The sequence below is a fragment of the Ambystoma mexicanum genome, chromosome 8 (genome assembly GCF_040938575.1).
Source record: "Ambystoma mexicanum isolate Mex_15411 chromosome 8, UKY_AmexF1_1, whole genome shotgun sequence".
NCBI lineage: Eukaryota > Metazoa > Chordata > Amphibia > Caudata > Ambystomatidae > Ambystoma > Ambystoma mexicanum.
This window is the reverse complement of record NC_090929.1, coordinates 64545636-64570000: the sequence shown is the minus strand read 5'-3', so window position 1 is coordinate 64570000 and position 24365 is coordinate 64545636. Positions and strand designations below refer to the sequence as shown.

The 24365-nt window shown below is 43.5% G+C and overlaps 1 protein-coding gene across 8 annotated transcripts in view; it reads right to left on the bottom strand.

Annotated features, from left to right (window-relative positions):
• PRRC2B (proline rich coiled-coil 2B) overlaps window positions 1-24365 on the bottom strand; it is a 1218749-nt gene that overhangs the window by 228276 nt on the left and 966108 nt on the right. For 5 of the 8 annotated variants that reach the window (XM_069609284.1, XM_069609287.1, XM_069609286.1 and 2 more), the window contains exons 16-18: window positions 19933-20173; window positions 16519-18456; window positions 15111-15307 (exon numbers count right to left, since the gene is read on the bottom strand). In XM_069609284.1, the coding sequence (XP_069465385.1) occupies window positions 15111-15307; window positions 16519-18456; window positions 19933-20173 (2376 nt within the window). The remainder of the gene's footprint in view (window positions 1-15110; window positions 15308-16518; window positions 18457-19932; window positions 20174-24365) is intronic. The other 3 variants (XM_069609285.1, XM_069609290.1, XM_069609291.1) reach the window with 3 other exon arrangements.

Genomic DNA, 24365 nt, shown 5'->3' with positions numbered 1-24365 from the left:
GTGACACAACTGTAAAAGATGCCTATGGAGTTGGTAATCCATAACCAAAAGAAATAAACACAGAAAACACATTGAATTGAAAAGTTCAAAGTCCCAAAGTGTAGCAAAAGAGCTGGAGGGCTCAAAGGTGGGAGGAATTTGCACATTTTTGAGAATTATCCCTAACACCCCGGCAAAGGCAAAATGAACAAAGAGGAACTCTCTAGACATGGCGAAAAAAGACAAGCGAAGGCCACTTATCAAAGATGGATCTGCGCCATTTTGAAAAAGATGGATCCCGCGGTTGCTTTACCGGAGCGGTGCAGCTCGCGGTAAATGCAAACCATGGTAATTCTAACGAAACCACCAGCCATTCAGTGAGGAAAGGGTAACAAAATGTTACATGAGAAACTAGACAAAGGGGATACTAAGTAACCCCTCCAGCACTATTTTAAGAAAGTGTGTGCTGGGTCTAGAAAGTTACAATGATAAGTAAAGCCAATTTCACTTTACTACTCTTGGAAACAGTAGTTTATCCAAGTGCAGGTATTTAAACCTTGGGGAAATGTGAAAGACTTCCCTGTGACACTGCACTGACACACAATGTAAAAGATGCCGCCTATGGAGTTTGTCAGACTCCATAACCAAAAGAAACGGAGGTAAAATTCACATTAAAATACATGGGCGTGTGGGAAAAAGGGTCACACACCAATTTAATCTTCTACAAAACGAGATAACACTGTGCAAGACGCTTTACTTACCTTCAAGAAGTGCAACTCCCCTGGACTTTGCTCAATTGACATTGGCTGTCCTTGCTCCCTGAAGACTCTTCTAACCTCTGAGTTTTCATCGGTCCCTCCAAAAAGTCATACATATACTTGAAACCTATATTTCATTGGGGGATTCTTAAGTGCTTACCTGTTTGAGAAATTTGTTAACCATTGTTTCCATCCCTAACCTTTCCCTTTTTGCCATAACTTCAGTATTACCATTTAAGTGTGAAAAGTGATATATTAATGTCCACAGTGTCCTAACCATTGAAGTCACCTCAAGGTGTAGGAAGTATGTGTGTCATCACAAAAGGGCATCTACTTTATTTATTTACTTAACTGAACCGAAGGAGTGCATTTTTGAAGCGCCTTTAAGTGTTGCATATTGTCCACTTCTAAAGAAGGCTTATTTTAAAACTGACTTAAATTAATAAATAATGATTCTATTCAAGAGACCTTGAGTAGAAGTGTTATTTGAATACATGTCACTGTGAAACTAAGTTGCAACCCTACAGCTCACATCAACCCCTCTTCAGATGAGCCTGGCTAGTCAGTCACTCAACCAACGTGTTTAGTACAGGCCTATACCAAAGGTCGGGTTACCTATTGCCAAGAGGACAAGGCTGGTGTAGTCTCCCACAGGGTTACTACATACAATCTTGCATAACAACCTATGAGGGACAAACAATATCAAAGTCAATGGATTTAGAAGAGCGCCTTTAGGGAGCCCGAACAGCCAAATTCATTTGGAACACAGTCTATGGATCCGACGCATTTCTTGGATCAAAAGTCTTGCACAAAGTTAGGGAGTTCAGTAAAATCTCTTGTAGGGCCACAAACTGTTAAACCTTTCCGAAGGGAGTAGAAATCAACAAGAAAAAGTAAGCCATGACAATTCCCAAGTGAGAAGAGCGCGGCTAAAGGCAATAAGGTAAGTACCCAAAGCCTAAACAGTACCTCTGGTAAGAGGAAGAGAGGTCCAGCTGGATTCAGTCTTGCTACAGCCGTGCTGTTAGGGAGAATTTTCATTTCTGTGCTAATTCCCTTCAACCTTCGAGACCGCCAGCTCTTTTGCTGGTCTTTTTTCATTTTAACCCTGGGGTGAGTGAGACCTTTTTCTCACTCATGTGTTTTTACCTGATTTGGATTTTGTGTTTCTACTGTTTTTGGAGTCTGACAAACTCCATAGGCATCTGCTTTTTTCATGACGACACATTCACCTTCAGTGCAGTGTCACAGAAATCCTTTTAGATTTCTCAAAAGGTTTAAATACATTTTCTTGTGTGAACTACAGCTCCCAAAAACAGTAAAGTGAAATTGACTTTACTTACCTTTACTCTTTGTAGGCCCAGCATTCACCATCGTATTGCGAGTGGGGGGTTATTTAGTAGCCCCTTTTCCTACTTACTCATGTAACATTTTTTATATTACCCTCACTACTTTAAATGGCTGGTGGCAGTAGTTTAATTTTCCTACCATTGTGCTTTTCTACCGCAGGCCGAACCCTCTGCTGCAGTACAGCACCCATGGGTGACCATTTAGTCAGAATGGCCGTCTTCTTTTTTCGCCATTTTCTGTTTGTGAGATCTTCCTTGAGTTTTACTCTGTGCGTTGAGACAGGTTTGAGCCCTTGTTTGTCTTGCCTTAGTCGGGCTTCAGTCCTGAAGCCCGCCCCTGCCTCCAGTTTAGTTTGTTTATACCGTGCGCCGAACCCCGGGGTAACTGGGCGCCAGAGACCGAGGAAGTTACAGCAGAGTATACATACAAGATGATAACAGTAAGTGCAGTGGACCGGGTTACATGGTAGTTGGCAAAGAAATCAAGTGCATTAAGTAGTGTGTCAGATAGCAGTGGGATTCTTGTTGGCGAGCTAGGACTTTGTTTTGGCTCTGAAGGTCCAAAAGGAAGGTTCTGCTCTAAGGTTCAGTGGTATAACGTTCCATTGTTTGGCGGTTACGACCGGGAAGCTGGAACCGCCTGCTTTTTAAAAAATTTTTTTAGGGAGAATTGGGGGATAGAAAGACACAGAGTACAACTTTCTAGTTGGTCTGGTAGAGGTGTGTTTGATGAACTTGTCTGCCAGGTATTTGGGGGCGTCATTGGAGAGGCATTTGTGGACACTGACTAGGGATCGGAGGGTGATTCTATCTCGTACAGGGAGCCAATAGGCATCTTGTCTAAAGCTTGAGATGTGCGAGTGTTGCGGGATACTCAGAGCGGCTGAATGCATTATTCTGTAGCACCTGCAGTTTATTCAAATTGCACCCTGAGGAGCCAAGAAAGAGTATTGCAGTAGTCAATTTTTGAGAGCATTAGCGCTCTGGCAAGTGTAATGCAGCTGGAGGGCGAGAGGAAGGGTTTGCAGGCATTGATGAGCTTATTCGTACAAGCTGTGGAGGAGGCTGTGGCGTTCACCTGTTTGAGCGATAATGCGGAATCTAGATGGACCCCCTAGAGTTTTAATTTCTTTGGCCACAGTGATTAGGTTACTGTCTATGTTGATAGACGCGTAGTGGGGGTCCAGTTTGTTTAGCCGTGGTTGGGAGCCGACAAGGAGCTCAGTTTTCTCGTCGTTGAGGCATAAGCCGTGTTCCGCCATCCAGGCTTGGATCTCCAGGCAAAGGTTGATCCGTGTGGAATCCTCTTCATAGCAGCCCGATAGGGTGATGAGAACCTGGGTATCGTCAGCATTATTTGTGTATGTGACACCCAAGTTATCAAGGCGGTCAAACAATAGCTTAGTGAAGATTCTGTATAGGGTCTGCAAGACACACAACCCTTGTGGGACGTCACAGAGGATGGGGTGGGCTGAAGCCCCCAGAGAGAAGACCCGGGTGGTTCGGTTGGCTAGGAAGGATTGGACCCAGGCAGTTGCCTGGTTCGAGAAAGAAGCCGAGGCCGTCAGATGTTCCTTGAGGATCTGATGGTCGACAATGTCAAAGGATGCTGAGAGGTCAAGCAGCAGGAGAATGGCTAATTTGTCCTTATCCTTTGCCTCGTCCATTTGGATTTTTAAGTCCAGGAGAGCTGTCTCTGTTCGATGCCTTGGTATGAAGCCAGATTGTCCAAGGCCCAGGATGATGTTCTCTTCCAGATGCTTCTGGATTTGTAAGTAGGCCACTCTGTCCAAGATCTATAGGATGTAAGGGACAGTGGTGATTGGCCTGTAGTTGGTTGGGTTATTAAGGTCTAGGTTAGTTTATTTTTTTTGTTTTTTTAGAAAGGGCATGACTCAGGCCTCCTTGAGGCTGCTAGGGACTGAGCTTGATTTGAAGGAGGCGTTGATGAGGGCTTATATGAAAGGGGCCAGATTGTTGGCGTCTTCCTGGATGATGGGAGCTGGGCAGGAGTCCCCTTGGCACCTGGAAGGCTTGAGGCCTTTGATGATGCTTTCCACTTTTGTAGACAGTGGGGTAAATGAGAAGGGGGGGGCATGTTGGAGTTTCAAAGGTCAGTGGGGGTGAAGGGTTGGCTTTTTTGAGTATGCCGAGCTTTTTCGGTTCGATTCTGGATTGAAGCATGACGATGTCTGCAAAAGCTTTTTGGATCCTTTCACACCAGTCTGCGTCTTTCATGCAAGTTTCTGAGGGTGTGGAGGGGGACTCGAGTTTCCTAAGGATGGTGAAGTTTTTGTTTTAGATTTGGATTTTTCAATTCTATTGTCATGTCTCCTTTTTGGCTCTGAGGATAGAGGTTTTGTAGGTGGAGACTGCAATCGTGAAGTGTTTTGTTGGCTGGTTGGGAGTTTTTCTCCGAGTGGCTTCTGTCGCTCGTTTGGTGTTCTGGAGCATCTTAAGCTCTGGGGTGAACCATTTGTTCAAGTGGGCTGCTGGTTTAGCTTTTGTGAGTTTGATAGGAGCGATGACATCTACTGCTGATTCGAGTGTTTTATTATAGATGTCAGCAAGTTTATACGCATCTAGGTTGGCGTAGTTTGCGGGAGTGAGGATGTTGTGGATTAGCGGACGAAGGCTCTGCAAGGTGGTGATGCGGTTGCTCAGAATGAGGGTTTGCGGAATAGTAGCTGCAGGGGTGTTTGGATGCGCCTTAACTTGGATGGAGAAGGAAATGGCGTGATGGTCTGACCATGCGATTGGCTAATTTTTAAGGATGGCTGTGGAGCGCTTGTGATCCGCTAGCCAGTCCAAGGTTCTGCCCTTGTTATGTGTTGGAGCTGTGATTCTGAGCTTGAACCCTAGTTGGGAGATGGTATTTTCCAGGGAGAGCGCATTGGCGTCATTCAGATCCCCGAGGCCCAGGTTAAGGTCTCCTAGTAGCATGATTTGAGATCCTATTTTGGTATTGGGGGACAGGAGGTCGGAAATCTCTTCCTTGAATGAGGAGATGGGGCATGGGGGTCTGTAGATGAGAAGCAGGAGGACGGTTTGTGGGTGTCCAGTCAATTGGTTGAAAAAAAACTGGTCGACTGCAATTTGGTCGACAACCAAATGGTCGAATTTTTTTTTATATTTATATATTTATTTTTCGGGTTTTCGTTTAGTAAAAAAAGGGGTTTTTAGAGAAAAAAAGGGGGTTGGGGGGACCCCCCCAAAAAATAAAAAAAAAGGGTTAAAATAAAAAAATTCGACCATTTGGTTTTCGACCAAATTGGTTCGACCATTTGTCTGGTCGACCAATTTTTTTCGACCAAATGTCTGGCAATCCGGTTTGTGTAGCTGAAAGTTGGAACTTAGCAGACAGAAGTTAAGCGGACCGGAAGCTGGATGGAGGGGTCATTGTAAGGCCAAGGGATGATTTGGCGATAAAGGCTACTCCTTCTCCTTTACCAGAGTCACTGTCATTCTTAGAATTCAGTAGTCTTCTTGGATGGCGAGGGATAGAGCTGGGCCTGCTGGCTGATGCAGCCAGGTTTCAGTGATAGCCAGAAAATGCAGGTTGTTCGTGGAAATGAGGTCTGCGATGTCTAGTGCATAGGCAACCAGTGAACAGGCATTGATGAGAGCACCTTTGATCAGGGACTGTTCAGTTACGTTGATGGGGGCTTTTTGGGATTTGTCCAAAGTTTCTGAGGCGCAGGCTTGAACTTGGTTATGTTGAGAGTGAGGGGTGGGGGTGTGTGTTTTTTGATGAGATGCCTGGGGTGTAAGAACCGTGTGCCAAGTCTCAGGTTTCTGACCTTCACTGGGCAAGGGTTCCAGGGTGTGGGAGGAGCAGCAAATCGGCAGATCCATTCTAATGGGCTGATGGCGCAATTTGGTTGGTCGATTTGTTTAGAATCGGCATACCCCATAGTTGTGGTGTGAGTGGGATGTTGAGGTCGGGGTGATTGAGGTAGTCAAATTGAGGGGAGAAGGGTAGTGTTGTTAGGGTGCAGTAGGGAGAGTTGCCGTCACGGTATGAGTGGTTAAGTAGAAGTTTGCAATGAACAATCTGTTTGAGACCGGGAGTATAGTCACAGTTGGCTGGACACAGTAGGCTAGCTTGAATTGGCGAGAGCAGGCTGGTTCAAAATAGGCAGGGCAGTTCAGGTTAGGCACAGTGGGCTTACAGTAGGCTAATTCAAAATAGACCCGGTGGGTTTACAATAGGCTAAAATCAAAATCGGCACAGTGGGCTGCAATAGCGCAGTTCAAAATAAGCACAGTGGGCTTATAGTAGGCTAAAATCAAAATAAGCACAGTGGACTGCAATAGCGCAGTTCAAAATAGGCACAGTAGGCTGCAATAGCGCAGTTTAAAATAGGTACAGTGGGCTTACAGTAGGACAACATCAAAATAGGCACAGTGGGCTGCAATAACGCAGTTCAAAATAGGCATGTTAGGCATATTGGGCAGATTTACTGAGCAAGCAATTGGCTCATATAGTGGCGGCATACAAATTTATCGCAGACAGGGTTGGGGCATCCAGTGGTGCACAGGGTAGTATGGTGAGAGACAGCGGGTGGGTTTATGAGTGCCGAGGGCAGCAGAAGCGGTACGTGCATACAATGCCGACTACACAGTGTGTCCATACTTCCATACTTGCGTAGGAGGCTGCTTGAGTGCACTTAGATGAGACTCTAGGATTTTGGTAGTTCCTGGCCGTGCGGCGGCAAGAGATCATGGGCAGCGGCAGCGCACTGCGGTTACTGTGGCCACAGTGTGTCTGGAAGGACATGATTGGAGGGAGTGTCCTGAAACTCCCCTGTCCTTTGTCTCTAGGACTGCCTGAAAGCAACGACTGGTTGTTCTTTCAGGACAGCCGTTAGGCAAGAGGTACGGTAAGATTTTCACAGAACTGGTAAATCCTGACCTGGGTCAACCTCAGAACTTTTTTTGCTTTACTAGTGGGATATTTTTCCTTAATACCTCTGAATGGGAACCTTTTTCCACACTCTCAGAATCTTTTACTCTTTTTATGGGTGTCAGTGTATTTTTAAAGTTATCCTCTAACTTATTGGCAAGTAGTGCCTGTTGTTGCTGGGTTGCCCTTGGGGCTCCCCTTCTCTTGCTAACCTTGAGTGACTACAGTTCCCAAGGGTAGAAAGGATCTTTGGATCCCTTTTGCATTTTATTGTGTGGAGCAAGCAAACCCCACCTTATGTGGAGTGCTGGGGAAGATACAATGTATCCCCTTTCACATTAATATTATAACAATTCTGTTACAGAGACATGCGTACCTTCAATGGCTGGTGGCAGTGCTACCTTGTAGCAATTTGGTGGACCTTTACCGCGGGCTGTATAAACAGCTGCAGTACAGGCACCAGGGTACTCATTTTACCAAAATGGCCCAGTCTTCTTTTTTCGCCATTTTAGTGTTTGTCCTTTCTTGTTCCTTCCCCCTGACCTCTGGGGCGGAAAAATCCTTTGTGTGATTTTTATCTTTGGCGGGAGTCCACTGGACTCCCTGCCCAGGCTCCAGTCTTTGATTGCAGGAAGTAAGGGAGGAGTCCAAAACTCCACAGCCCTTTGTCTTAATCCTTGCCTGAATGGGGAGAAATCCCAGTGGGGGGCTTGCTGTCCTGATTGGACAATCAGACCGCCCCTTCGTGTAAAATCCAGGCTGGACTAGTGCAACAGCCTCTTTCTAAATCTACCTTTCTAAATCTGCCTGCTTCTACTCTACTCCCTCTGCAACTCATACAGAACAGGACTGCAAGACTTTTCCTTGGTCTCAGATCCAGGGATTGTTTCTCTCCCGGACTGAAATCTCTGCACTGGCTCCCAGTGGCTGTGAGGATTAAGTTCAAAACCCTCTGCATCGTCCACAAGGCCTTCTGGGGCCAGGGGCCTCAATACCTTCAACTTTCTCTTCCTAAATATCTTCCTTCTCGAGCTCCTCGCTCATCCGCCTCCAACTCCCTCAGGGTCAGTCGCTTCTCCAAGCAACGAGTTGGTGGTAGCTCTCTCTTCAGCTGGTGCCTCCCTCTGGAACAGCCTCTCTGAAACTGGAAAACCATCTTCGCTTCTGGAAGCATCTAAAAAACTTTCGCTTTGCTTCTGCTTTCTCTCCCCCTCTCCTCTGCTGAAGTCCTGGCTGATAATGTGACTGCACGGGTTACCTGGCCACCCATCTGATCTCAGGCCCAAGCCCCGCCAGTTGCACGCTTGCGCTGCCTCCCTGGCAACCCCTGCACCTCTGGACTCTTTTCTGTATCCCTACAGTCCCCAAACCAGCACTTATGTCTGCACTCACCCTGCACTTGCCACCAGCTGACCTTTATTTTATTATTTATTATCCCATGCACTGCACCCCCGCCCCGCACTTTTCTCCCCCCCCCCTTCCCTTGCACGATCTGAATGACACCAGGCGTAGTAACATCGTTGTCCGTCTTCCCTCAGTCCCCCCCCTTGCCTCGTCACGCCTTGAAACACTTGTGTATAGGCGCGTTATAAATGTCATATCATATCAAAATGTGGTGAGAGAATGCAGAGGTTGTGCCGTAGTTCCTGATAAATACTGCAAACCTGGAAGCTGAAGGATAATCGACCACTGGAACCAAAACTGATGAGGATGATGAAGGAAAAGCGGCAGAAAAGATTTCCAGCGACCGGGGAGCCTGCTGTAGTCATTCCTTCCAATCGTCCTGGGGACTCCGAAAACGACGCCATGACCCAGAGCCTGGCGAGATCCACTAGACTCAAGACGACCTGCATTTTGAGCCATCCCATGCGTTGCTGCGACCTTGCATTGCTGCAATACCCCAATACCCTGTGACTTCAAGCCATCGTGCGGTGCACGGTATTCCGAATTCCGAATCTCGCTGAAACTTCGTAGCCATCCTGATGGATCTCCGGAGACACGAATCAAGTCCTAGAAGTCCCCCCAGCAGAGTGCTGGATCTTTGTAACAAGAATTCAACCACGATTTTCTGTCTTCTTTGCTCCTTGAAAAGGCAGCAAATCCACAGAACCGCATTCAGCCGCCAGGAAATCCTCGCCTAGAGCCTTCTTCATTGATCCCTGCAGCAAAGTTCCTTTTGAAGTCTTGTTTACAATCACCACGACAAGGAATACACTGACCGGGTTGTTTCCTGTGATGGGGAGGCATCTCATCCAGTGCACCCAGTCCCACTGCTAGAATCCTGCTAGGGTGTCTTCTGCAAAGCCCCTGGACCATCTTCTAACTTAGAAGTAAAGTACTCACCTGTTTGCCAAGATTTCCTAAAGAACTCTTAACTTTTGCTACTAAAATAACCTATTCTGCCACTGCATGCTGGTCACTAGTCCTAGTGAACACCCTTCTGCCACTGAGAACACTCATGCTCCAAGAATAAGGCAAAGACTTTCAAGGGATTGGGCCTAGAAAATAAAATAAGTGTTTAAAAACTTAGAATTAGTTACCAACCAACTCTTTACAAGAGCGAACAGTTACACACATTCTTACTTATCTTGGATGTGTGATGCACTATTCTTAAAAGTATGGTTAACATCTTTTCTTCCTTAGAAACTGTTTTACCAGTCTAATAGAAAGTAGATGTGAAGGTATATTACTCTCCTGTGATTAGGTTGTTCCTCTTCCCAAAAGTAAAATGTTGGTTCCACCAGATTATTCCTGCAGGGTAATTGTACGAGTGTTCCCCAGACTTGCTGCTAGTCTATCCAGAATAAGCCTGTATTTGGTTGTTGCCTACCTAGAATAACTGAGTCATTCAGTAAAGTTTAACATTGGGTTTTACTTTCCCCTTCATTGTGAGGTTAAAATGTATGTGGGTTTTACTTACCTTGTGTTAGCTGTGTGCCATCCAAAAATAAGTTACAAGGGTTACTGCTTATCTCTGTGTTTCCCTGATCTTAAAAGCACCTGTAAGTGAATATTACATCCTTAGGTTTTACTCACCTAGTATTACTGTGTTGTCACAAAAGTAGTTCTAGGTTTTTACTGCACCTAGAATAAGTGTCCCACTATTCACCAAAAGTATATTGTCCAGTTGACTGATTATTTGATTTGAACTGAGTCACTGTACAACTGGTAGGGTCTACTGCTCTTGCATTACTGAATGTAATTGTGCAAGTGACCATTGGTTTTTACTCCCCAGGAATAGGTGTGACCCATACTGAATGTGTATGAAAAGGTTTTGACTTTCTTAGAACTACTGTTAGGTATTTCAAATAAGGTCTATACTTGGGTCTGTGTGCCTTCAAGTATAGTGTCTTGTTTTTATATTGTGATTTCATATGTTAGTACTTACCCCTTGGATTTGTCTGGGCCTACTTGTATTTAAATAAATCATTTATTTTTACATAAAGTGTTTGTTTGGACCATTTGTATTACAATTTACAACTAGCCCATGAAGATCTGGGGGTAAAAGAGCAATGTTGGTCAAACGCAATGGAGTTGCATGATTGTGTGATGCTGAATGGCGGAGTGCGAGGCGGCATCCCGGCGCAAACTACCTGGCATCGCCAGTCTCTACATAGCATTATCGATTACTTCTGGGTATCGAGGAATTTTGAATTGAAGGTCATTACTCTCCAATCTTTAAAAATGACAAATAGCGACCACATGCTGCTAAAACTTGATTGTTTATTGGCAGCGTCTGACTCTGCCCTCTCATATTCCGTGCCAGTAGAGGCATATCCTAGTGGAAATCGTCTAAGGTTAAGTGTCAATAAGATCTGCTCTCTAACGGAACGTCTGTTAAACTCGCCTAACGGAGTGGACTACTTCCCACTCTTATCGATCCACATAATAAACTATAATGACTCATCTCAGCAACATAAAAGTCACAATCATCTGCTCAGCAAAGTGTTGGATAACAAAAATAAAGAGCTAAGAAGAGACATGCGTAGAATAAAAAAACAAAAAAATGTCTCCTTTTCGATTCTGCTTTACGAAGTAAAAGCAAGACGAGCAATCTACAGAAACTGGGTCAGATCACACAGATTCATTGTTGCGCAAGACCGCGCTGAACTCGTGATGAAGCTGTTGATCACCAAGAACTCACGCGACATTTGGAAAATCTTGAACATGGGGCAGTCTTCCAGGCTAACCTCAACGCAGAACACGATCCCCGGGGACACTTGGTGTAAGCACTATACGACAGTGTTTAACTGTCAGTCTAAGGTGCCTAAACTAACTCCTGAGGGTAAAACTGTGCTTTGGGATGTGCAAATGTTGCACACCGATATTGTGGAAGCCATTAAGACGCTAAAAAATTCACGTGCGGCAGGTCCAGATATGATTAGCAATGCAATGCTAAAAAAAAATCCAAGGATTTGGGCTCCTTTTATAGAGTGTCTTTTCAAAGAAATTACTGTTTCCAATAGATTGCCTGAGTCCTGGCTCACTGCCATTGTGATCCCAATCCATAAGAAGGGCAGCTGGGATGTTCCAGGGAATTATCGCCCCATCGCTCTTCTGGACTCCATTGGCAAACATTTTGGCTCAAATTTGAGATTAAAGCTGGCAAATTGGGTGATAAAAGCAGGAATTCTGGATGTTCGTCAAACAGGGTTTACAAAGGGAACAGGAGTGGATGTTAACCTTTCAATCCTAACACTGAAACTTGACGCCCTAAACAGAAAAACCAAATTTCATCTAGCCTTCATTGATATGAAGCAAGCTTTTGACGGCATCAACCGTGATCTGCTCTGGTCAAAATTGATCAAATGGAACTGCCCTGACGCCATACTCAACCCAATAATGGCTCTCCACTCGAACACGTTGTTCCGAGTTTGCTTTAATAAGATCGGTAAACTGTCTGATAATATTCCTACTACTATGGGCGTCAAGCAGGGCTGTCCTCTTGCAGCCGACCTTTTCAAACTCTTTCTGGCAGATCTGGTGCATCTTGAGCAGGCCCATTGTTTTCCACCGAGGCTAAACAAGTCGTTTGTAAGATACATCACCTATGCAGATGACCTGGTTTTCATTGACAGAACACAGATTGGTCTACAACGCCTGCTTGGTTGCCTCTTTAATTACTTATCCATCAATACAGACAAAACGAAAATCATGTCAATTGGTCCTACAACTTCCAGAAAAGACTGTGTATTCAAGTGGGCTGTCGGTGGCCAGCCGCTAACCTCAGTGAATATGATTTGTTATTTGGGAATTCAGTTTAACAACTCAATCTGTGAAGAGCAGTGGTTTAAAGACTTAAAACTGAAATCTGCAAGATTAGCGCTACAAGCGGCCAAGATCAATAAAAGCTTTGGCAAATTTTCTTTAACACCGGTCCTAGCGTTCTACATGCAAAAGGTAGTTCCCACTTTAACGTTTGGCGCAGAGGCCGGCTGGAACATCAGTGAGAAAAAATGGAACCAACTAGAGGGTCTCTTTTGGAGACGTGTTCTCAATCTTCCGGCCTGTGTATCAATTATATTGATACGCCACGAACTATCGCTGAATTCCCTTTTCACTCACGTGATCTGGAAGTCCATCTCACTGTTGCGAAAGATGAGAGGCGGGTGGGGCGCCAGCCTACAAAATCTTTACATCCACTGAAGAGCTTAAAATCAGTAGCCTGTTAGATCAATGGTGCACAGGTGTTCAAGAATGGATTGTTGCTGCGGAAATCAATAACTTTGACCTATTCTCCCGTCCCCAATTTGCCAAAAGAAAATTTGAAGCTTGGGCCTGGATCGTCAATGTGGAAAAACGTACAAAACTTGTTGCATCAAAATGGCTTGGCAACGCACAAAAAAAACTAAACTGCCAGCCTCAATATCTGACACGATGCTACTCTCGATTTTACCGTGAACAATTCCTTCGCTTCCGTTTAAACACCTTGAATTCGAAGGAAATTTTATGTCAAAGGAAATATCCCTCTGTAAGCAACCACCTCTGTCGCTTTTGCGCTGATTCTGTTGAAACTTTGAAACATTTAATCCTAGACTGTCTAGCCACTTCTGACCTCCGCTCTGTTTATCTAGGCAAATTTGCCCCTCTAGATGAGGATATGGCAGCTTGGTGGCATTTGATTTCCTCTGGACAAAACACTAAACATGTTTGCGCCATCGTAAATTACTTGAATGCGCTTCTGAAGCTTCCTCTTTAATTCAAGGGGAGTTTATTTTGATGCTCCAAGAGCTCGTATCTATGACTGCATTCCACCACTGGGTCGGTAGTGAAGGAATGAACGATGTGCTGATGTTTTGAAACAAAAGTTCTTTCTTTATGTTAAAACTGTAGATTTTCAATAATAAAAAAATACAATTTCATGTGAACTGATTCTACAGCCCTTTCTACCTCATAAGATAAGCAAGCCTGTCTGCTCCGTCTACACTACCATGTACTCCGGTGATACAGCCTTATACTAAGAGTGGAGTCTTGTACTGCCTCAGTTGAAAGGTTTTACTAAGCCCCTAGTTGGATTTCAGAAAAATTGTCCTAACAAGGGTAACAAAAATGTTACATGGGAATGTAAAAAAATGCAAAATAAAACAAATAGGATAACGGGCTACTAGCTAACACCCCAGTCCTCTACTTAAGATGGAGTGGGCTGGACCTACAAAGAGTAAAGGTAAGTAAATGTAAGTCAAGTCAATTTCACTTTACTATTCTTGGGAACAGTAGTTCACCCAAGGAAAGGTATTCAAACCTTAGGAGAAATCCAAAAGATTTCTCTGACACTGCAGTGGTGCTGATGCTGTGTGTCCTCATACAAAAAGTAGACACCTATGGAGTTTGTCAGACTCCAAAAACATTGGAAATACATTATTCAAATCAGGTCAAAACACATAAGAGTGAGAAAAAGGTCTCACTCACTCCAGGGTTAAAATTAAAAAGTCCTAAAGTCCAGCAAAAGAGAAGGGGTCTCTAAGGTTGAAGGGAATTAGAATGGAAATGAGAATTCTCCCCAACATCTGCACATTTTCCCTGCAGTTTACAGAAAGAGGTGGCCAATCAGGACAGCTAGACCCCAAATGGGAACTGGTTCCTTTCAGGCAGACTCGAAGACAAAGGGCTGCACAGTTGGACTCCTCCCTCGCTTCCTGTCTTAGCAGACACTTTGGCACCTCTGCAGGAAACACAGGGTTCCCACCTTAGACAAAACATCAGGCAGGATCTGCCCTGCATAGGCTGGCAGAGAAAGGCCCAAAAAACAACAAGCATTCTTAAAATGGTAAAAATGTAAGGAGCCCACCATTCTAGCAGAATGGTGACCCTCCTGTGCATTGCTACGGCTGATTGGTCAGCCTGTGAGTAATATGACAAAGAAGTAATTGTGGTATAACCACTGTCACCAGACATTCAAGTTAACTTGCTATTGTAACACAAATGTTACCAGGAAATTGAGACCGGGGATACCATGCATCTCCCCAGCACACCACATAAGGTGGGGTGTGCTAGTCACACTAAATATAAAGAGGGATGGAAATCCCACTGTACTCTTGGGAACAGAAGTTCACCCAAGAGATCACGAGAAATTTAAAAGGGAAGCACAAAACAACCCAGCAACACTGCATATACGATACTGTGTGCTGCTATGCAGGCCAAAAATTAAAGAGAACTATAAATCCGATTACACTATGGAGAGACATAAAATGGTCAACCATAAATAGAGTAAAAGAAAAGGGGGGGGGAGATTACCACTCACATAGGAACAAGGGAAAACGAATCACCAAGTCAAGCACAATGTTCTGGGGTTGACACAGGGAAGGAAGATTTATCACACATGAAAATCTTAGCCAACAGTACAGAAAAAGACGAATGTGTTTTTGGTATGGATTATGGCCCCATAAACTGTTTTTGCTGCCTGGGGATTAGGCTGGACATCTTTGTCGTTGATTGAAAACCCTAATTGATGCATATAATTGTACCTTGAAACCTTTAATTTTCAGCTTGTACTAAATCTGTGGGTCAGTGCTACCAGTTAAGCTTACTACATCCATAAACCAAAACAGTTAAAGAAAAATATTTCCACAAGAAAGCCTGCGGTCACTTGTTCATTAGTCACTGCAAAAATGTACTTACTGCCATAGCCTGCTTCATACTGTGACATAGCCTCGTTCTTCTGGGCATTGGATTTGAGTTCCTTGTCGTGCTTCTTTACGGGCACATCTGCGGCATCTGCACTGCTATGTGCCGACCTCTCCATGCTGTACAGGGAGTGGTTGCTGCCACTGTCCAATCTGCTCAGCCCTGAGAAGGTCTCGTCTGCAGGGGACCTGCTGCATCAGAAGAGACCATCATGAAGCATTTGGGTACAGCCTTGCAGCACGTTTATCAGAGTCACAGTGCTTGTTTTGTGGGTGGTGGACACTTTAGTCTCTAGGTGACCTCCCTCTTGGTCAAATGGCAAGTTCTTACTGCCCTCACAGTAGCAGAAATGAAATCAACAGGTACAGCAGGATTAACGGGTATCTATAGAGAGCGGTCAATGGTTTTCAAGGGGTGGAGTGAGGTTACACCAATTTCCAGTGGTCTCAAACAAGTAAAATGAATTTGTTGTGAAAAGAGCCAGATAGTAAAGAAGCAAAGAGAAAAGAAGCCAGGGCAGTAAGAGATGGCTTCAAGTAAAACAAAACACCTCAAACACCTTGAAATGCATTCCCACCATCCAAACGTACTCAAACACAAGGTGAAAAACACTCATCATCGGTTCATCTGAAATGACCCTCTGAGGAATAAGACCCTCCCCAACTGCAATCTATTTATACAAGTAGCTTGGAGGGATGAAGTCTCAATTTCCAGTGATTTCTGACCAGTTTCCCAAAAAATGAATTTGCATCAAAATAATATGTCACAGCTACCATAACAGCAGAAAGGCTTCCTTTAGAAGAGCCCCATTAACACTGCCTAACGCAGCAGCTGAAAATATCACTGTTTTGTTCTAGTGCTTTAAATTTTGCCACCTTTGAGAATGAACAAAATTTGAACTAAGTTCATCCACTTAAAGAATTAGGAGCCCCAAAAGGTTTGGAACACAATTAGTTTAATTTTGTTTTTCCAAAGAGAACCATCATGCAGTCAAAAAAGCTGCAATCAAAATAAATTCAGCAATGTCGTGCTGAAGAAAGCACAAAGGTCTCCTTGCCCTCCTCCCCTGACATTCCTTTCCCAGATGCTGCAAAAGAAAGCATGTTGCAATCCTGGGACAGGCATTTTTGCAATTGCAGAATATAAATTTGAAAGGATCAAGCCAGAAGCCCACATGCCTGCCTTCAGATTTTTAATTTAATGGTGGCAGGAACCACGGAAATGGCACTGAAAGTTGAGACAATTGAAGCACAACCAAGGCACCCCAATTCCAGTCAACCATTTGGACAATTTTGCAAGTCCAATTTGTCAAAGGAATTTGCATGCAAGCAAACTTGCACAACTCGGGGTTGATCAAGCAGGGCGTCACAAAGCACAGACTACTTTCATGGAAAGGCTTTACCTTTTGTTCTTTATTGGTGTCCCATTAGGTTTGCTTCCAGTGCAAGTCCCACTAGATTGCCCCGCCTTTAGCAAATACCCAGGGGCCTCCACCTTGCGGCTCTGCCTGTCCATGAGAGGTCTCTGGCTGGAGAAACTCCTCTTGGACATCTCCCTCTTTTCACCCAAGCTGCCTTCCGCCTCTGGTAGATCATCTCGCATCTCACTGAAGTCACTGCTCTCAGATGCAGTCTCCCACTCTTCAATGGCATGATCAGAGGAGTTCTGATAGGCCAGCTCTGGAGATCCTGATACATGAGGGCCATTACTGTCTGATGGGGGCATCTTGGATTGCCCAACCCATTGAATATTCTCTGCATTTGGCCCATCCTCACCAGCGTGTTGGTCAACAGGTTCCCTCTCTTGATTGAGGCGCCTGAACCTTGGCGGTTTGTCTTGACGAGGTGTTCTCCTCTTCCTGTTGGAACGGTTATTTAATCCTGCTGGCTCTGTACCATACTCTTCTGGGAAAAAGGTTTCTTGGTTATCTGCCCGATATCCATCATAAACTCGCACAAAAGAGTCTGCATACTTGGAAGAATCTTGGATGTAATCCCGGTCTGACATTGCTCTCGATAAAATTGTATGCGATGGAGCAACATGATCATGCCAAAGGGCCCTATTCCCATTTCCCTGCCAGTGGTGAGACTGCTTTGATTCAAAACCTCTACGTCCATAATTATTCAATCTTGTGGCCATTGGTCTTCCAAATGCTCTCTGGGCACTTGACTTGTAATCAAGACGGTGAGTATCGTCTGAAAAAATGTTGTTTGATCTCCAGGAGTCTTTTGTGTCTCCTCTCTTTAGGTCATTGGTTCCTCTCTCTGGGAGGTATCCCTCATTCCCGTCCTTGGAAGCCCTTTGTCGCTGGCATGCAGGCACTTCCTCATATTCGGAACCTTCGCTATGTGCTTCACTTGCCATCCTGTGCCTCACTAGTCGGCCTCTTGGGAAGTCATCAGGCATGTAGAACTCCCAATAGCTCCACCCTCGATTTCTTGAACTATTGTAAGTACCTCTGCCTCGACCACCTCGGACTAGGAATTCCTTACAACCTCTGCTCCTTACTCTTCCTTGCACTCTGCCTCCAAAGGCTTGCTCTTCATCTATGAAAATCCAGTTATTCCTTTTGGTAGGGGGATGGTCAGTGGCCTCTTGCAAGGTCATGTTTGGGCAATAGCCCACAGTCTTTTCTTCATGGTGCAAATTCTCAGATTCTCTGGTGTAACAAGGCTGAAATGTTTTATTCTCTGAACAAGAGTCACCTGGACTTGGTGACGTGACTGAACTGCTTCTCCAGTCATTCTTTAATTTACAGGCAACGTTCTCCTTTTCTTTCATGGCCTCTGCATGCTCTTCGCCAGGTTTGGTCACACCAATCTTGTCTTCCACTTTAAGGGCTTTGAGGACTGGCTTTTTAATTGGACCAGATCTCCTAGTCTTTCCCATTTGTTCTTGATTGGTAGCTACGCTTGTGGCGTCTTGATAGCACATAGTATCTATTGCTGCAGACTTTGCAGTCCTGGACTCGGGTCTGACATGGCCATTCTTGTGGGCCTCCTCTTCCACACTGCTGCAAGTGTCTGAAGATGTATGATACTGCAGTATGTCCCAGCCATTATATTGAGCCTTGTCACATTGAACAAAAGACTGTCTTAAAGGAGACCCTTTTAGGCTCCCATTTTGGACTCTACAAACACACTGGCTTGGTGTGCTTTCCTGCTGTTGAAATCTGAATTCCTGCCACCTTTCAGGAGCGATGCAGTGGCTATAGTTTACTTGGCCCTTCTGATCATTAGTGCTGGTTGCTGTGTACTCTTCCCCTCTTTCCTCAAAATAGCCTTGCTGGCCGTGTATGCCCTCTGACCTTCCCACTGAGGCAGCATAAGAGATTTCATTCCTAAAAAGGAAAGTGGAGAAATCAGTCAGTGGGATTGGAGCACAGGCTCCACGTTCCATGCAGAGCCAAATGGATTACGCTCACTGCGTATGCTCTAAGCCATTGCGCATAGGACTCACAGTATTCCTTCCAGGACACTGTTGGTTTAAAACAGGTAACACTTGGGTACGTAGGTAAACTACCAAGCCATCAAGTTTCCAAAAGGAACCACCATCAGGGTACAGGTCTCTTCCTCTTTCCAGCATGTCTAGAGTCACATTCTTTCTTGCCTTTCTTCCATTTTCTCAGACCCCACGCCCCCTTTGCCCCAACCCTCTAAAGTCACAACCTAAACAGTTCACTGGACTCAAGTGTAGGTGGCCGTCAGGTGCTTCATGAAGGTGGCAGACCAAAGACTAGGATGGGAGAAGCAAAGGGGCAGGAGATGAGAAGGTGCCGACCACAGTGCTAAATTTGCATCTTCTGGCTATCTGCCCTTGCCCTGATCACCTCGGCTGTGAACTTCAAGCCATATAGAAGACTGCATGCATGGAAAGAGCTGTTTAGCTCCCAAAATGCAAATTCAGCACAAGTGCAGTCTGCCCGATTGGCAAAGAAAACCCCTCAATCAGGACCATGTCAAGAGGATTGACTAATTCCTCTTCCATGTTCAGTTTCCGCAATCAGGAAGAGTGTCCCAGGATACAGACTGCTTAGCACCTAATTACATTTGGCAAACTGAAGAACTTCAGGATATTTGGGAGAATGGACACCAAATACAAAAGTGACACCTGAACCCAAGGGACAAGATAGTATGGAAAAGTTACATCCATCAAAAGCTACAAAAACCACAATCACCATTCATGCCTCAAGCTGGAAAATATCAGAAATAAGTATGGGGGTGGGGGAAGGAGTTTTATCCCAAAAACCATTCACTGACTTTCAAGGTATTCCACACCCATCTCATAGTACAAACTCTGATATTTCTGCAGGCTCAAAGGCATGGAAGGAAAAAATAAAACCAGCGCGGCTCATCAAGATCAGGATGCGAGTCAAATCCTTTCCAGATAATCTATCACTGCCTAGAGAGACATTATTTTTCTGTACATTAATTTCAGAAAATGTTAACAAGATTACTTTTATTTCGAAATGTTGAAATCATTTCTGTAACCCGGTATCTGCTTTTTGGCTATGCAGTTAAGGGCTTGTGCATACTCGTGACTGTTCTGTCACCATGTGAAAACTGGCATGCTCGTTTTGTTGCATTAGACGCTTTAGCATTTGTTTGCTCAACTGACACAAAGCTCAAAAGGGAGATCACCTAGAGATAACCAACACATTCTGATAAGACCACGTCGCTGCTTAAAAGCTGGCACTCTGGCGAGGGTGTGAAATACCTTTAATAAGCCAAATGCCTTCACCTCCTCACTCAACCAGTGCCCACAATGCAAACGTTGGAGGAAGGAAAGATTGGAAAGTTCTGATACCCAGACTGACCTGCTGTGCACTCCATCCACCCCCACTGGCTCAGTTTGTCGGTGCTGGGCAATGGAGTAGCCCTTGTTCTGTACAGGAGCGTAGCTCTCTTGACTCCAGGACTGGGGGAGTTCTGCAGAAGGGGGGCGTCTCTCCTGCTGCATAGAAGGCTGGCAGCTCTGCTCATCAGATCGGCAGTGTTCAGATCTACAGCCACTAGTCCCATTCATGGAGTCTTGCTGTGACATCTGTTTCATCACACCTACGCAAATAAAGAAAACATACAAAATTGGCAGCTGAGCCAACAAAAACCGCCACAACCTTAATTTAAAGAAATGTATAACCCCCACCCCCCCCGCTCACCATACCCCCTCCAAAATAAAGCATAGAATATTTTTAGGAAAGTGAACTGAAAGTTGAACGTAATCACTACAACCCTCTGTTAATTTAAAGGAGGCATTTGCTCACAATGTTTAGGCGCATTTATGATGACAAGCGAAGACTTGGGAATAGAAGCAACCTAACAAACTGGCTTACCATCGATCAACTGCAGGAGCAGAGCAGTAAAAAAACAAAGCAAACAGAACACTATCTGTATAATACGGACCCCTTTAAAATCATCCATGAATACAAAAAACACACAGCCTGCAACACGACTACCATACAAGCACAAGACCTCTGATTCTATGGAGTCCCACCTCAACAATAATCAACTAACGCAGGGAAGAGATGCCTACAGCCTGCCCTATAGATAAGTGCTGTATCTGCCTAGAAAAGGCAAATGCTAACAAAAAATAAAAATGGGGAGTTAAAATACCCCCAATAAAAAAAAAAGAAAGTAACGGGAGCTTCTACCCCTGCTTTCACCTAGATCCATGGATGTGTTTGGATCAGTAGTTTGTGTGGGAGAACAGGGAGAAACTATTACAATAATGGATGTTAAGAAGAATTCTCAGAAATGTGTTCATTCCCTTCTACCTTAGAGGCCCCAAGCTTTTTGTGTTGGACTTTAGGACTTTTAATCACTTATATCATTCAAATGCGATTTATCCTCTGTTTTTCTTCTGACTTTGGAGTCTGAAACTCCATAGGCATCATCTTAACATTGTGTCACACAGCACCTTCAGTGCAATGGCACAGTGAAGGCTCTTAGATTTCCCAAAGGTTTAAATCCCTTCTCTTGTTGAAACTACTGTTTCCCAGAGCAGTGAAGTGAAATTGACTTGACTTACATTTTGTAACTTTCTAGACCCAGCACACACTATCTGACCGCAGGCTGCTGGAGGGGTTACTTTGTATCCCAGTAGACAACAAACTTTAGGATCCAGTTTTGTTGCACCGAATTTAGGATTTTATTCATAAATGAAAAGGCATTATTGTTCTTTTTCTCAAAAACACTTTTGCTATGGACGTCCTTATTTGGGTACAGGGTTTTGACTAATTTGTTAAATGGTGCTCAACTTTCCAAAGTAACTTATCAGAAATCCTCCTTTACATTATAAATCTTACTTTGAATGTACTTTGTTGAATTCACTTCATTCAATTTCTAAGTGGTTTGAAAATAATTCTTGTATATGGCGCCCCTTTTAGATATTTTCTGTTGGTATATAGATTTAATTCTATTCATTCTATTTCAAAACATATTATGTATAGCCCATATATTTACTGCCTGTGTATTTGGTGGCAGACTACTTTTTGCTTGACTTCATATTTATCTCCTCGACACGCGTTTCTCCGTCTTTAAGGCAGACTGTTCAAGACAAAGCAAATATTATATCTTAGATATTTGCGTTTCTCTCTCATTCATGTATGATCAAAAATGTATTTAAACATAAGCATTCATATTTGCCCTTGCTATACTTCAAATTGTTGTGCGACTGTTACAGGGCTTTTCCTTATATCTTAAGATGGCATCTGTATATTCTCCTGTGGTATAGATAATGGTTATGAAATTGATACTCTACAATATTAAGACTAATCATAGTTGTAATTTTAACTGATTTTCTAATTTCGCCTTTTACCTGTTGTGGTTTCCCTGCTTCCGTTTCCGATTTCCTCGGAAAATCTAAAATGGCCGTATTTTATACTTGCGTGATGACATACACGTTAGGCGTGTTCGCGTCATCACGACGCTGCAATCTTGCTTTGGGGAGCATGCATAATGCAAGTGGATGCGGTTTCCTGTATTTTAGGACAATATTTGTTGTTTAATTCCAATTTTTTCTCTAGATGGTTAAAGTTCTAACTAATTCAGAATTTAGAGGCGTAATACTAATTGTAATTGCCATATCATATTTTCTTACTATTGTCTTGATTTGGCTCTTATTGCTATTCGGTTTGTCTCAATTACTTGATTGACGTTTTGCTTTTCGCTTGTCCTATATCTGAATTGGGAGGTGTCCAAAGCCATTGCCCTAAATCTTTGTTTTTGTGGGGGAGGCTTGAATTAAAGAAAACATTCCCTAATATTATGAGAATTTTGTTATCCCTGTCTTACCCTATGGTGAGACGGCTGAATGCCTAGGTTATTTTAATGTATTTGATGAGATACTTATCTTACTTATTGTATATTGGGCTTGCAATTTTAACCGGCCTCTATAGGTGAGAGGCTGAATATCTAGCTCGATGGTTAAAACAAAATAGTCAATATTTATCATGCAAAAACTTGCAGTTTCACACACAAACATGCAAAGTCGTGCACATGTGATCACATGGAGGAATTATAAAGGTTTGCCAAGTGTCCATAACACAAATCCAGTATACTTCTGTCTTAATTTTTCAAGATTTCCTCCCGTAGGAGGTAGTTCAACTTTTTCCAACCCAAAAAATCTCAAGTCTTGCATCTGTTCAGTTGCATGCTTTTATTGAAAATGAAATGCCAATGGTGAAGTTAATTGCTCCCATATGTTCTCCAATTCTAATCTTCAATGGTCTAATGGTCCTTCCTATGCATTGCTTTTTGCAAATGCATTGTATTGTATTCCATATAACATTTTTGCTGTTGCAGTTTATTAATAGCTTGATTGGTCTACTGTGCCCATTGGGGATTTGGATTGAGGTCTTTCCGTTGTCAGAGTATTGTCAGATTCGACAGTTTCCACATTTGTAGCTGCCTATTACTGGTGGCGTAAGCCACATCTTTGGTGGATAAATGGTTACATTTTTCTTTTGTATAAAATGAGATGGGCTGAGCATTTCTTTAACATTTTTGGATTTCTGAAAGATGATGCTGGTTTGGTTATCCAGAATGGAATTGAGATCTGCATCCATTTGTAGGATTTTTAAATTGTTAAGTTATTTGTACTGTATGTTGTGATAAATCGCATCTCTTCCGATTCCTTTGTTTTGTCCAATTTGGGTTTAATTTATGAGAAGATCTTCTCTCGTTTGGTTTTTGGATAGGTATTTATTAAATGTTTGTGTCGATATCCTCTGATTAAATTAAGCAATGACGTTGCTTGCACGTTTTCAAAATCTGCTTCTGTTGTACAGTTTCTTTTTACCCTTAGTAACTCACCATAAGGTATGCTGCAAATAACATTTCGGACGATTGCTAGAGGCATGCAAGTATACTGTTCACTGCTGTTGGTTTTATGAAGTGTTCTATGGATCAGGTTTTTTTTAAAAAAAAATTATTAATTTTGAAGTGCAAATTGGTTAATTAAAACTATATACACTATTTTACATATCAATCCAGAAATAGTATGCAATAAAACAGCATTAGTACAATAAAACACAATCAAGCAAATTTAAAATATTGAAAGAGTGCATTAATCAGTCATATTACATTTAATCGTATATCAACCTATCATAGTGCATTTGGTTCTATTTCATATCTCTATCAAACCTTTTTTATTCATAGCATGTCCGGGGGGTAATTATTTAGTTATTAGGGATTGCTCTCTTCCAAATATAGAAGGCTACACCAATGTAGACCATAGGTTGCATCATATAGATGGTCGCCCTACACTGGTCAGATAAAATTCTAGGATCACTAACCAGTTTTCCATAGCCCTTGAAATGCCAGTCTTGTAACTTCTCACACCCTGTGTCTACACAATCTATCCTCCCTGGGGACACCGGACCAAGCATCCAAGTATTCCGTACAAGGTGGTATATTAAACCGGAGGAGGATAATAATTCTCACAAAGTTTCTATTTCCGTGTTAGGCAGAATTTCATGTAGTACCCACTGGGACCACCACGTACAATTAGGGCTGCAGGTATAAGCAAAACCAACCTTTGGTAGAAGTCTGTACCACACAGTTTGTGGTAGCGAGCAGAGCAGCCAGGCTCATCTCAAGGGGGAATTTGAGCAGTAAAATGTTGCTGCACAGAGGTCTTACAATCACAGTGGTTCAAGTAGACACACTCAAGGTTTCTTGGTAAAACACTTATTAATTTATTACACAGTCATTTTACTAGGAGGCGGCAACTTAATATCATACACAAATA